Consider the following 13,569-nt stretch of genomic DNA (forward strand, 5'->3'; position numbering starts at 1 on the left):
TGCCTTGAGGGTTGGGGAAACCATTTATTTATTTATTTATTTGCTATATATTATAGTGTTGACCATGGTGGCTATTTTATTATAAAAAAAATAAAAGGGTAATAATTTAATGAGATATAACGGGAACATCGATCGTTAAACTATGTTCAAATTTACATATATCTCAAATATAATAAGTTAAATTATTATTTTAGTTATTGAGCGTTTATAGTCTAATATTTTCTTGGAACTTTATGTGAGATCCCACGAGGGAAATGAAGCATTTCTTGTAAGGGTGTGGAGACCGTTTCCCTCACATACGTGTTTTAAAACATCGAGGGAAAATTCCACAATCATACTTTGATGGTAGCGGACTTGCGATTATGCAATACTCAGTCCTCAGCAACGAGTGAGTTTTACGCCTATTCGTTCTCGTGTCGCCTACGGCCAAACGACGTATACTTAAGCCTCTGGCCCTAGTCCAAGAAGAAAGTTTTAGAAAACGGGGGCAGGGAGATTTCGAAAGAGAATTTTGAAAGCAAGATTTGAGAAATAGAAATTAGTATTATATGGGAATGTAAGCAATAAGCAACAACAATGACTTACTGCATATAACTATTGGGTAGAGAGTCTAAAAAGTACCATATCTGTCGGCGGTGGGCTTGGGGTGTTAGAAAGGGTATTAGAGTCAGTCACCAGACAATACGAGGCACTGGTTGGAGTAGAGCTAGACCCTTTTTATAGTAGACACGTTTTAAAACCGTTGAGGCTGGCGACAATATTTAACGGGCCAAAGCAGACAATATCTGTTAGCAGTGGGCTTGAGCTATTACAAATGCGATTAGAGCCAGGAAGGTGTGTCAGTGAGGATGCTGGCGCCAAAGAATGGATTGTGAGATCCCATATCAGTTGGAGAGGGGAACAAAGCATTTATTATAAGGGTGTGGATATCTCTCCCCAACTAACACGTTTCAAAATCGTGAAGCTGAGGGGAATGAAACATTCATTATAAAGGCGTGGAAACCTCTCTCTAACAGACACATTTCAAAATCGTGAAGCTAAGGGGAATGAAAATCATTACAAGGGTATAGAAACCTTTCTCTAACGGACACGTTTCAAAATCGGGAAGCTGACATCAATACATAACGAGCTAAAGCGGACAATATTAAAAAAGCATTCATAAATAAATTATTAAAGGAAAACGAAACGCATTCATAAATAGTTAAAAGTATTTTATTGAATAAAGCATGATGATGAAGTTCTTAATACCAAAAAAAAAAAAAGGCATATTTCACATGGTGTTCATCAATGCACAACATTAACGAACACATACACAACAAACCCTAATACAACACACATCCATTTTTAACTCACCCAACACAAGTTTGGCCAAACCCAACCACAAAATCTATCAACTTTTGGTTAGCCACTGCCCCGACGAACCGAACCGAATCTAGCATCAATGACCTGAATTCTGAGGCAACCGGAACGAGCCACCCGCGTACAGCATTTGATACACTGGCCTTAATCTAACAGTCAGAATGATGCACAAGATCGAGCCTAACCCGGCAACGCCTGAGAGGACGAAGAATGTAACCCTGAAGCACTCTTGGCCTATGCAGGTTATCGAACCTTGCTTAGCAGCTTCATTGTCGTATAAAGTACTCGCGAGTAGAACCGAGAAAAGGACTGCTCCTATCGGATTCCCCAGCTGCATGAAGTTGAAGATTACTCCGAAATTCTTTAGGCCGAAAATCTCGGATGCGAGAGGGACCATCATAGCATATAGAACTCCGTAGCTGATTCCCATGAGACCAGTGGCGACATAGAGAGTAACCGTGTGGGCGGACGCATACAGTAGGAATGCTACAGACATAAGCATAAGTGCAAACATCATCCACAACGACCGAGGTATCATTCTCGACCTGCATCGACCAACGAATGTGAGCAACTCATACACAGATTTGGAAGCATAATGATCCCCGAAATCTGGGAACGAAAGCGAGCTGTTTCTGAGATAACTCATACACAAAAGTTGGAACAAATTATTAATTCGATTCGTAATAGCGTTTACCTGACGAAGTGTTCGGAAATAACGCCAGATCCTAGACGACCAACGAAATTGCAGAAGCTGAAAAGAGCCAACAGCAATGTTGTGTCATTAACACCCAATGCAATCCCAATTTGAGACAAATTGTTGAGAACCGTTATTCCAGGACCGACCCCGAGGAAGTACAGGAACCAAAGCAACCAAAAATCAGCTTTGATCACGGCTTCACGGAGCTTGAAATCTTCCCCTCGTTTCGGTTTTCTTTTCTTCTTATGAATCGCCCCCTCTCCCACAGCAAGAAGTGTTTCTACATCCGATGATTCGTCGTTCTCGTAGAAACTTCCAAGATTTGTAGCAGAGGAAGATGGGGTCAATAAAGGTTCTATTTGGGAAGAATCGCTTTCTCCAGAAGCCAAAGGTTCGGTAGAGTCGACTCGAGGGCCAAGTTTTTTCGTTTTAACAGAACAAATGGTCATTTTTATGGGAACAGCAAGAGGAGACATTAAAAGGACAACCATTATGGCAACTAAGGTGTACGCAACAGCATTGCTAGGGGTCGTCGTTGCATCTAGGATTGTGGTCGAGACTAAAAAAACAGCTAGCAAAACACAAGCAGCTTGCGTGAAAAGAAAATGATTACGCTCAGAAGGGTCCTCCGTTGAAGCCGGAGTACAAGGTCGAACAAAGTACATCAAGGCTAAACACAAAATCGGTATCCCGATCGCAAGAAACAACACTAAATCCAAAGCAGACTTTCTGAGCACCATACTGTATATCACCGTATATACAGCTGCGCTAAGCCCGACATAACCTTTAAGAATGCCAGCAACGGTACCTCTGCTGAGAGGGAAGTTTCTCATGTTCGTAACGAGCACGGCCGTTCCAAACCATGCATTGCTATTTGTAGCAATACAATGTGTGAGCCATAGCTGCCATGATAAAGAATACAAGATCAAGAAGCAAGCTAAGAAAAGTGCTGAAACGACAAATTATTGGTAGTTTAAGCTTGAGAGCCCTCTAATGGGAGTGTTCAAGTTCCTCTACTTACACAGGTATTCCTATGCCGTTCTCCGAGTTATCGATACAGCTTTTATTTCAATTCTCCCGTTTCAATAAAAAACGATAATCAGATATCAAGCAATCAACCAAGTGAGATAATAGAATGGTACAAATGGAAAAATTTGTTCTGTGAGATCCCATAATGATTGGAGAGAGGAACAAGTGCCAACGAAGACGCTGTGCCCCGAAAGTGGATGGATTGTGAGATCCCACCTCAGTTAGGAGGAGAGCGAAGCATTCTTTATAAGAGTGTGGAAACCTCTCCCTAGTAGATGTGTTCTAAAAACTTTAAGGGAAAGCCCAAAAGGGAAAATTCAAGGAGGACAATATCTACTAGCGGGGCGGATTGTGAGATCCCACATCGGTTGTAGAGGAGAACGAAGCATTCTTTATAAAGGTGTGGAAACCTCTCCCTAACAGACACGTTCTAAAAACCTTGACGGAAAGCTCAAAGAGAACAATATCTACTTGCGGTGAGCTTGGACTCTTGCATATTGAGAATAGCAGAGTAGAACGGAAAGTAGACAAAAGGAACTTGAGAATCAACGAGACAGAGTTTCGAAATCGCTCGAATACGAAAGTAGGATTCATCTCGAAATCAACTTCAACCTTATCCATTGAATATCTATGGATTTCATCTAACTGATTGTGCTTGTGAGTTACATAAGATGGATAGTATGAGCATATTAGCATCAATATACTAGCTTAGTATCATTCAGATCATCTCAAGAACACAAAGCTTGCTCAAATTAATGTTTTATTATCTACTTTTTAGGAGTGTTCTAAAAGAACCAAGCAAGTTTTGAAAGCAGCTTTGATTTCAGATCTAATAGAAACCAATAAATAAGTAAACCACCTCCATTAACAGAGAAACATCAAGGTTTATAATAACAAAGCAAACAAAGGAACTAATCTGTAGAATTCATCAAGATCAGCAAACAAAAACCAGGAAAAACCCAACAAGTTCTTGAAAAGATGAACATTAGACTCACCAGCCAATAAGGCAGATTGGGGACAGTCCTGCTAACAGCAAGCCAAATAGCTCCATAACCCACAAAGCAACACACAGCACCGACCAAAAGAACAGCCCATGGGGGAAATCTGTTACAAGCAAGGCCAGGGAGCAAACCCACACTCTCCCCAATGTCATTAGCCACTCCAAGAACCGTAAGCTGCTGCTGATTCAAACCCAGAACAGATTTAAGCAAGTGTGAGTAAAGAGAGAAATTATAAGAAGAACCAGCAGCTATTTGAACCCAAACAGCAGCAGCCAAACCCACCCATGGTGGCCTACTTCCCCCTTTCAAAACAAGCTTCGACATACCCTTAAGATCAGGCGATTACCCTTAAACGAACAACAAAACCCCAGATGGGAAATGGGTTTGGATCCCTAAATTTGAGGGTTCAAAAGGGTTTAAGAAGAAATAAGAACAAACTCAAATTGGGTTTGATTTTGTTTGCGTAAAGCAGTAGGAGAAGTTGGTGATTTAAGGAATGGAGAGGTTTAGGTGTCGAATTGAATAGAAAAAAAAAAGGGGTGTAGCCTGACAGGCTAGCCGGCTCCCAACACACGCAGTAATAAGAAGTTAAGAATCAATTTTTTTTTTTTTTTTTTCTTTTTTCCTTCAAAATTGTGCATCATGTTCATACTTGTCGGTTGATCCCAGATTCAATGGTGGTATTAAAAAAAAAAAGTAAAAATGTAACACATGAGGTTAGGGTTTTCAATTTTTAATACCCATGTGATTGTCGAGATGAATCTTGAATTGAATCATTCATGATTTTCATCATTGAATATAAGCTCGTGCCCAATTTTTGGTAAATAAAGGATGAAGAATCGAGGAGAAGAAAGAAAATTATGTTTGAGTTAAAAAAAAAAAACGAGAAGGAAAGCATTTCACTCATTATTTTAATTAAAAGTTAAAATAATTAATTCAGCACTCTTATAATTGGTTAATACTTTTTAAAATATTATTTTGGTCATCATCCTAAATTATTATTATTTTTTATAAGAGAAGCTGGTTGAAAGGATTAATGTTGAAAAATATATAATTTATTTAAAATGATTATATTTTATCATTTTGGAAGTTATTCTAAATAACTCTAATTATTAAATTTATATTATTAAATTTATTGCAAACTTTTAAACTTGTCTAACATGTTTATAAAAAGAAAAATTTTAAATGGTTTAATAATAATTATTTTTTATATATAAATTTGAATTTAATAGGAAGGCTATAATTTTTTTTTTAAATTTTTATATGGTTAATTTCCTGAAAACCCTATAAAAAACCAAATTTATATAATTGGGAAGTATATAAGCAAATAAAAAATAAGCTATTATTTCATATAATTTTGTTTTAATATTACTTAAATATTTTTAAATATTTAAAAAAAAAAAAATATATATATATATATATATATATTTTAAAATAAACTAAACACCTCTAAATTATTATTATTTTTCAAATATGGTAGTAGAAAAATATTTTTTTAATATATATAGGAGTTATTTTAAATTTACTATGAATTTTAAATTCAAAAATATTTTTGTTTTGCACGAACTAATAAAATAAATAAAAAAATTAATTACAGATAAATACAAATATCGAAAAATCGTTAAATGGATGTGATGTAGAATTCATACTATCATTCTCATACATTTACAACTCATCAAATATACCCAACTACTTTTGTGTTACGTATTTATTATTTTTTCAAAGGTGCGTAACTTTATTCTTTACATGAACTTTATATGAGAATGAGGTGTGGGCCTTAACCGTCTCATACCTACTTTTTTATAACGGTGACATTTGACATTTGACATTTTATTCGCTAACTCTTATCATTTGATCTGTCTGTAACATACGTGTTTTAAAATCTGAAAGGGAAAGCCCAAAAAGTACGATATCTGCTAAGTGTGGTTTAAGTTGTTATAGTTGGTCGGTGTGAGAACAAAGACGCTCGCTCCAATGGAAGTGGATTGAAGGTCTCACATCGATTAGAGAAGAGAACGAGTGCCACCGAGGACACTAACTTTGAAAGGATACCAATTATGAGATCTTACCTCAATTGGTGAGGAGAACAAAACATTTATATTGTTTATAAGAGAGTAAAAATCTCCGTTATCATACATTTGTTAAAATTTGGAGGACTTGAATATTTATATTAATATAATAAATTTATTTTGAAATAATTATATTTTTATTAATTTTATGTATTGATATTATCCAGTTTCATTTACTGTACTATTTTATTTTTAATTATTTTTAACCGTTTTAACTTCTTTTAAAAAAATTAAAAATAACTCATGGACATTTTAATAAGAAAAAAAAAAAAAAACATATTCTATAAAAAAACATTTTAATTTATTGAAATATAAAAGAACATTAATAAAAATAAATAATATCAATGAAAATATGATTAACAGCTTCCTTATAATAAATTCATGGACCATTCTCATCATTTTAACCTTGCTCTAAACATAAATAGATAAATTAATTTTAAATTAATTTATTTTACCTAAAGCATATATTATAACTAATGTGATACTGTATAAACTTTTTAACCTAGAACATCCTCATAAATTAATAAATAATATCACGTTTAAATTAAAATAGAACATATACTACAAATTTTGAGGGGTTTAAATAAAATTAGAATTTACGTTATAAATATATACCTTAAAATTTATTTAATTCAATATTTTTTTTGTTTTCAAATACATTTATTTTAAATTTGTTATTACATATTTAATTGATTTTTTGTTTCAAATTATTTACGGAGAGAGATATTTAATTATTTGATCTAATTTTTTCAAAAAAGAGATAGGTATATTGATCAATAATATATATATATATATATAAAAATCTAAATGTTTAAAAAAAAAATAATAATCAATTTATAATTAAATCTTAATTAATTAGATATAATTATTGTATTAATGTTGATTTGAAAGAGTAGATATATTTCAATCATAGTCTTAATCTGAAAGAGTATACATATTTCGATCTTAGTCTTGATCTGAAAGAGTATATATGTTTCAATCTTATTTTGATCATAGTATATATGTTTAAATCTTAGTCTTGATTGGAAAGAGTAGATATATTTCAATTTAAATTAAGCTATCAAAGAGTATATATATATTTCAATCTAAATTAAGCTCCGAGAAGAATGAGTATTATATTTCAATTTAAGCTCTGAAATGAAAAAGTATATATGCTTGGGTGAAAGAGTATACAGTTGTGAAAGAGTATATATTTTCAGCAATATGAATTAAGCTCTGAAAAAAGTCAAAGCCTTTTATCGCCCTTTATCAGATTTCAACCTATGACTTAAGCCTTACCTCGAATTTCAACCTATGACTTAGGTCTTAGGCTAAAAAAAAGGACTTTCAACCTATGACTTGAGCCTTACCTCCTATGACTTACTTACCATGGCTAAAGGGGGCTTTCAACCTATGACTTCCTTACCTCAAATTTCAACCTATGAACTTAAGCCCTGTGTTACTCTACCAAGTTAAATGAGTTAAAAAAGGTCAACTATAATTTACTCCTTACCAACTCTACCACGAAAGGCCTAAATAATATTTCATTCAATTTCTCTATAAGACATTCAATTTCTGACCAGTTATTTAATTCAATTTCTCTATCAAAGATTCAATTTTAAGTTATATGATTTAATTTTTGACGTAGGCCTATTTGATTCAATTTCTAATTTTTGATTAGTTATATGATTTAATTTCTGAGGCTAAGGCCTATTTAATTCAATTTTTATAACGCTTTGATTCAATTTTTGATTAATTTCTGACTTGAGGGTATAAGGCCTATTTGATTCAATTTTCAATTTCTGATTAGTTATGATTTAATTTCTGACCTGAGACTATAAGCCTATTTGATTCAATTTCTATAAGGCCTATTTGATTCAATTTCTGACGTTAAAAAAGTATTTTATATATATAATATATATATATATATATATATATATATATATATATATATATATATATATATATTCTGACTCTAAGGTATAAGGACTATTTGATTCATTCAATTTCAGGCTTATTTGATTCATTCTGACCCATAAGAAGTATTTTATATATATTATATATATATATATTCTGACTCTGAGGTTATAAGGCTTATTTGATTCAATTTCTATAAGGATCAATTTCTGACCGTTAAAAGAGTATTATATAATATTTGATCATGAGGTATAAGGCCTATTTGTCAATTTCTATAAGGCCTATTTGATTCAATTTCTGACCCGTTAAAAAAGTATTTTATATTATATATATATATATATATATATATATATATATATATATATATATATATATATATATTATAAGACCTATTTGATTCAATTTCTGACCCGTTAAAAGAGTATTATATATATATATATTATGACCTTGAGGCTATAAGGTCTATTTGATTCAATTTCTGACTAGTTATTTCATAAAGAGTATTATATATATATTATACTTTTTCATATCTTAATTTAGATGGAAATATAATATCTTAATCTAAATTTTATAATCTAAAAAAGTATATATATTTCAATCTAAATTAAGATGGAAAGAGTATACTATTTCAATCTATATATATATAATACTCTAAATTAAGATGGAAAGAGTATACTATTTCAATCTAAATTTAAGAAATACGATCCAAATAAAATTTGGTAATAAATACACTCTAAATAAAATTCGGTAAGAAATATCATCTAAATAAAATTATAAATTTTTTTTTGTTACATTCTAAATAAAATTTGATAAGAAATATAATCTAAATTAAAATTTTATAAAGATTTTATAAGTTAATCTAAATAAAATTTGGTAAGAAATACAATCTAAGGTAAAGATTTTGTAAGTTAGGCTTATTAAAATATATATATATATATATATAATAAATACAGATTTTATAAGTTAAGCTTATTTAAATATATATATATAAGAAAAACAGATTTTATAAGTTAAGCTTGTTTAAATATATATAAGAAGAAATACAGATTTTATAAGTTAAGCTTATTTAAAAGTTATATATTTAAATCAGATTTTATAAGTTTAGCTTATTTAAAAGCTATATATTTCAATCAAATTTTATAAGTTTTATTTAAATTTAAAAGCTATATATTTCAAAGCTCTATATAAATTTAAAAGCTATATATTTCAAAAGCTCTATATTTCTTCAATTAGTTAAACTATATATTTCACTATATATTTCAATCAAATTTTTTATAAACTAAGCTTATTTAAAAGCTATATATTAAGCTATATATTTCAATTATATTTCTTCAATCAGTTAAACTATATATTTCAATCAAATTTTTTTATAAGTTAAGTTTATTTAGTTAAGTTTATATCAAATTTTTTTATAAGTTAAGTTTATTTAGTTAAGTTTATTTAAAAGCTATATATTTCAATCAGATTATTTAGATATATTTCAATCAGATTTTAACGGATTATTTAGAGTAAATTAAATTTTAATTTTCAAAATAAATTAAGAGTTATTTCAATCCGATTTTAACCGATTATTTAGAGTAAATTAAATTTTAATTTTCAAAATTAATTAAGAGTTATTTCAATCAGATTAACCGATTATTTAGAGTAAATTAAATTTTAATTTTCAAAATAAATTAAGAGTTATATATATATATATTTCAATTTAAATTTTATAAGCAGTAACCAAAACTAGCCAAACAAAACAAAATACAAAAAAATGTTATAAATAGTGACCAAAACTGGCCAAAATTAAAAAACCTGAATTAAAAAAACCTGGCCAAAATTATATAAGTACAATTGAGAACCAAAATCTATACTATAATTCAAAAGCCAAAATTCATCCCAATTCAAATCAAAATTTACCTATGATTCAAAAGCCAAAATTCATCCCAATTCAAATCAAAATTTAAAAGCCAAAATTCATTGATGAGTGCTGGAAGATGTACTCCTCCTCTGCTTTTGGCCGATAGGTTGAAACGCTGATGGCCGCCGCACCTGGTGCGAAGAAGGTCTAACCAAGGCAGCTCTTTTCACTAGATCAGCACCTTCCACGCCTCCATTTCTCACAATCGAATTCGCCATTGCCGATCTACGGAAATTCAACGATCCGTTCGGGAACTCGCTGCTGCGATTCACGACATTAACAGAGCGCCTCCAATTCTTCTTGTGCAGCGAACACCTGAAAGAGCCTGGGTGAGTAGACGGAGAACACATGCACCATTTCTTCTTATTCGACGACACCGCATTCGCATTTCTCTCGCGATTCTTCTGAACCGAAATCGAACGGCCGGGAGACGCCGGCCTTCCATCAATCTGAAATCTCACAGACGCCTCTGACGACGAACACGCATATTTTCCGCACATTGCCTCGACGAGAAATCTACCTTCCAACGGCCGAGACAAGAAAGCCGTACTCGACGAAGCAAAAGGCGACGGAGATGAAATTTGACGAGATTTGGATCCGATCGACGAAGCAAAAGGCGACGGAGATGAAATTTGACGAGATTTGGATCCGATCAACGAAGCCATGGTGTTGCAGGCAGTGGAGTGATGGAGAAGAGGGAAAGACGTTAGAGGCGAAGGGTTTGGTATTTCTGGAAGCGCCAAAGTTTTCAGAGTGCGGCAAATTGGCAGAGCGATTAAATTGAGTCGGAAATGAAAATTATTTTTCTGTTCTAAGTCCAATCCCGTATCAGTTTATATATATATACACACACTTCTTAATCACTTTATTTATGTTTTTAATTACGCTTTTTTATCGCTTTTGAAAATATCCGATTTCTCCTACATATAGGGGAGTAGTTGTAGTTTTAAAATGAATAAAATACTCTGTTAAAATAATTTTGTAAGTATTTCTAAAATATAGGAGACTCATTTAAATAAATAGTTGAATAAAATAAAAGTTAAAAATTAGTTCGTATTATCAAATTTTCTCACTAAAACTATTTTCAACAATCACTCCTTACAATGACATTAGTGGCTGGTTACCTATTTACATAGCCAGCAGAGTGACCATGTTACTCGATCCACATAGCATAACCATTTTACCTTGATAACCATTTTCTACAGTTAGTGGATGGTTACCTATTCACCCTTACCGCATGAAAATCGATTATTTACTTGATCCTTACCTTTTCTACAATCACCCTGTGAGTGACCATTAGTGGTTGGTTGATTCACATAGTGTAATGCTTCTAATTTTCTTATACTAAATTAGTAACGTCTTGACCGGCATACTTTGATGCAACAGCACGTAAGGTCAGTGAATATTTGAATAAAAGGAGGACCAAATTTGCAATAAATAGATTTGGGGATTTGAACGAGGGAGGCGGCAAGGGCCCATATTTTTCAAGGGCGCTTGGGAGGAAGGGCGCGAAAGCAACCGAACAGAGAGCAAAAAGCTTGCAGGGCGATCAAGAACAGAACCCAAGCGACCGCCATTAGAGCAAGCAAAGGCCAAGAGCTGTAAATATATGCCTCCACAAATCTTCCCATTTTCACTCTCCACAATCCATCGTAGTACTCATTCACCTCTTCGATCACCTTGTCCAACTCCAAAACTCTGCTCAATCTCATCGATTTGCTCATTCCATTCCACATCGCAGCGCCCTCTTCGTCGCTCTTCAGATGGTTCAGAATCACTCCTCCTTCTCTCAGCAATCTCACGTCTTCATCGGAATCCACGATTCCGTTCATCAATTCCGTGTATCTTGTTAAAACCAGCGGCCCTAATCCGCTCGACGCTTCGTATGCTACTAAGTTTCTCAGCGTCGCTTGTGTGTTCACGTCTAGCCTCACCGTTGGAAGGTAGAGTGTTCCGGTATTTCTGTCGAAGGTAATCGTTGAGATTCCGCCATCGGAAGGTGAGAAGCGGATTCCGGCTTTGAAGAGCTCTGAAACGGAAGGGATTGTTATTTCCTCCGTTAATGGCGGTCTGTTTGCGTTCGGATTTGAATCAGGGTTTTGAGGTTCTGTTTCTTGCTCTCTGAAGAATAGAATCTCAGCAGGCTGTTTTAAGATCGCGAATGGAGGGATCGAGGAGAGGATCGCCCATGGCAGCCGCGCTATCGTTTTCACATGTTGAGATTGCATCGCTCGCTTTGTGAAACGAATTAGGTTTTCGATTGATCGCAACAGACATTGCTTGGATCTGTGTGCGATTTGTTGTCTGTAACTCAAAATTTGAGGAGATTGTTCGATCTCGTTAGGGTTTTCAGTAATTTCTGATGGTTCTTTCAATTTGGGAGTGATCATTTGGTATAAAAAGTCCAGCAAATGAGCGCAATCTGAAATTTGAATCTCTGGAATTTCATCCGTGGTGTTGAATGGAGAAAGCTCTGCGAACAATCCGATCAACATGGAGAGCAAAGTCTCGTCGGATTGTTCAGTGGATTCGAACTGGAATTCCATCATCTTCCTCAATACGAACAATGGAATCTGATTTTCGAGCATGATTATATCTCTGAGAACGGCGTTGTGCGCTGGCTTCGTCCCAGCGTAATCCATCAAATGCGACATTCTCGAAGAAACTCGCCGAAGAATCTTCAATTGTTGGGCGTAGACATTGAGAAACTCGAGCAAGAAACAGGCGTCAATGGCCATCATCCAGGCTAAAGTTTCGCTATTAAGATCCAAGTAACCGTGGTAATACGCTCGAATCTTATGCTCGAGCTTCGCCAATTGTTCAACGAGATCATGAAATTGGAGATCTCTCGGGCTGAATTTCTTGGCCCTTTTTGCAGCGGAGAGCTTGATTCTCTCCATCTCATGGAGCTCTGGGCGCCAACAATGGTAAGGACCCAACGCAACCAATTGCGGAGTGTAGGAATCTGGATCGGACACCATTAGAGATTTAGGGACCTTGAAGATCGACACGGGAATCCCATCATCGTCATCGAGTTCTTCTTCGAGGGTCCGACGAATTTGAATGACCCAGTTGCACTCGTCGAAGGTGGAAGAGAAAGAATTGGAGGCCATTGTCGAGTGCAGAGGAAGCTTTGTTCCATGATGGGTGAAGAAGGTTTGGTTTCAGTGATGGATTTGCGTTCTTTGTCTTTTGGCATTAATGTGGAAAGGGAGTTTGCAGAAGCACAGTTAATTAGAGCAAGATCAGAAACAGATTGAACAGCACAATGAAGGATGAGATTACGTTTATGAGGATGTATGTTTCTTATTTATTAAGCATGAAGAACTACAAATTATGATGCCACGTCGATTACAGAAAATCTCTCCATAGCATACGTGTTTTCAAAACATTGAGGGGAAACACCAATGAGAAGGGTGTGGAAACCTCTTCATAGCAAGACACGTTTTAAAAACCTTGAGGGAAGCGCCGACGAGGATGCGGAGTCCTGAAGGGTGATGGACACCAGGTGATGTACCAACGAGGACGATAAGCCCCGAAGGGAGCTGGACATCAGGCGGTGTATCAACGAAGATGCTGACCCCCAAAGGGGCTGGATTGATCACATTGATTGGA

At 34.1% G+C, this 13,569-nt stretch overlaps 3 protein-coding genes across 3 annotated transcripts; all 3 read right to left on the minus strand.

Moving 5' to 3' along the window:
• Window positions 1-1,201: 1,201 nt before the first annotated feature.
• Window positions 1,202-4,692, minus strand: LOC111457872 (protein NUCLEAR FUSION DEFECTIVE 4). The gene is made up of 3 exons (XM_023100297.1): window positions 4,081-4,692; window positions 2,054-2,958; window positions 1,202-1,904 (listed from the first exon to the last, which is right to left on the minus strand). The coding sequence occupies exons 1-3, from the start codon at window positions 4,408-4,410 to the stop codon at window positions 1,439-1,441; spliced, it is 1,701 nt and encodes a 566-aa protein (XP_022956065.1). The 5' UTR covers window positions 4,411-4,692; the 3' UTR covers window positions 1,202-1,438.
• A 5,318-nt stretch (window positions 4,693-10,010) lies between these two features.
• On the minus strand, window positions 10,011-10,619 carry LOC111458006. Its single transcript, XM_023100487.1, has one exon. The coding sequence runs from the start codon at window positions 10,617-10,619 to the stop codon at window positions 10,011-10,013; it is 609 nt and encodes a 202-aa protein (XP_022956255.1).
• A 741-nt stretch (window positions 10,620-11,360) lies between these two features.
• On the minus strand, window positions 11,361-13,067 carry LOC111458007 (putative UPF0481 protein At3g02645). Its single transcript, XM_023100488.1, has one exon. It carries the CDS (start codon window positions 13,065-13,067, stop codon window positions 11,439-11,441), a length of 1,629 nt encoding a protein of 542 aa, XP_022956256.1. The 3' UTR covers window positions 11,361-11,438.
• Window positions 13,068-13,569: the final 502 nt, after the last annotated feature.

This window comes from Cucurbita moschata, unplaced genomic scaffold (genome assembly GCF_002738365.1).
Source record: "Cucurbita moschata cultivar Rifu unplaced genomic scaffold, Cmos_1.0 Cmo_Scf00020, whole genome shotgun sequence".
In the NCBI taxonomy this organism is placed as follows: Eukaryota; Viridiplantae; Streptophyta; class Magnoliopsida; order Cucurbitales; family Cucurbitaceae; genus Cucurbita; species Cucurbita moschata.

Bases quoted from the DNA above. Each gene is read 5' to 3' on its own strand.
- LOC111458006 (XM_023100487.1), bottom strand. From the start codon at position 10,619: ATGGCTTCGTTGATCGGATCCAAATCTCGTCAAATTTCATCTCCGTCG.
- LOC111457872 (XM_023100297.1), bottom strand. From the start codon at position 4,410: ATGTCGAAGCTTGTTTTGAAAGGGGGAAGTAGGCCACCATGGGTGGGT. The intron at 2,959-4,080 runs GTGAGTCTAATG...TTATCATGGCAG, and splicing joins CCAATCTGCCTTATTGGCTG to CTATGGCTCACACATTGTAT. The intron at 1,905-2,053 runs GTAAACGCTATT...TGGTCGATGCAG, and splicing joins ATTTCCGAACACTTCGTCAG to GTCGAGAATGATACCTCGGT.
- LOC111458007 (XM_023100488.1), bottom strand. From the start codon at position 13,067: ATGGCCTCCAATTCTTTCTCTTCCACCTTCGACGAGTGCAACTGGGTC.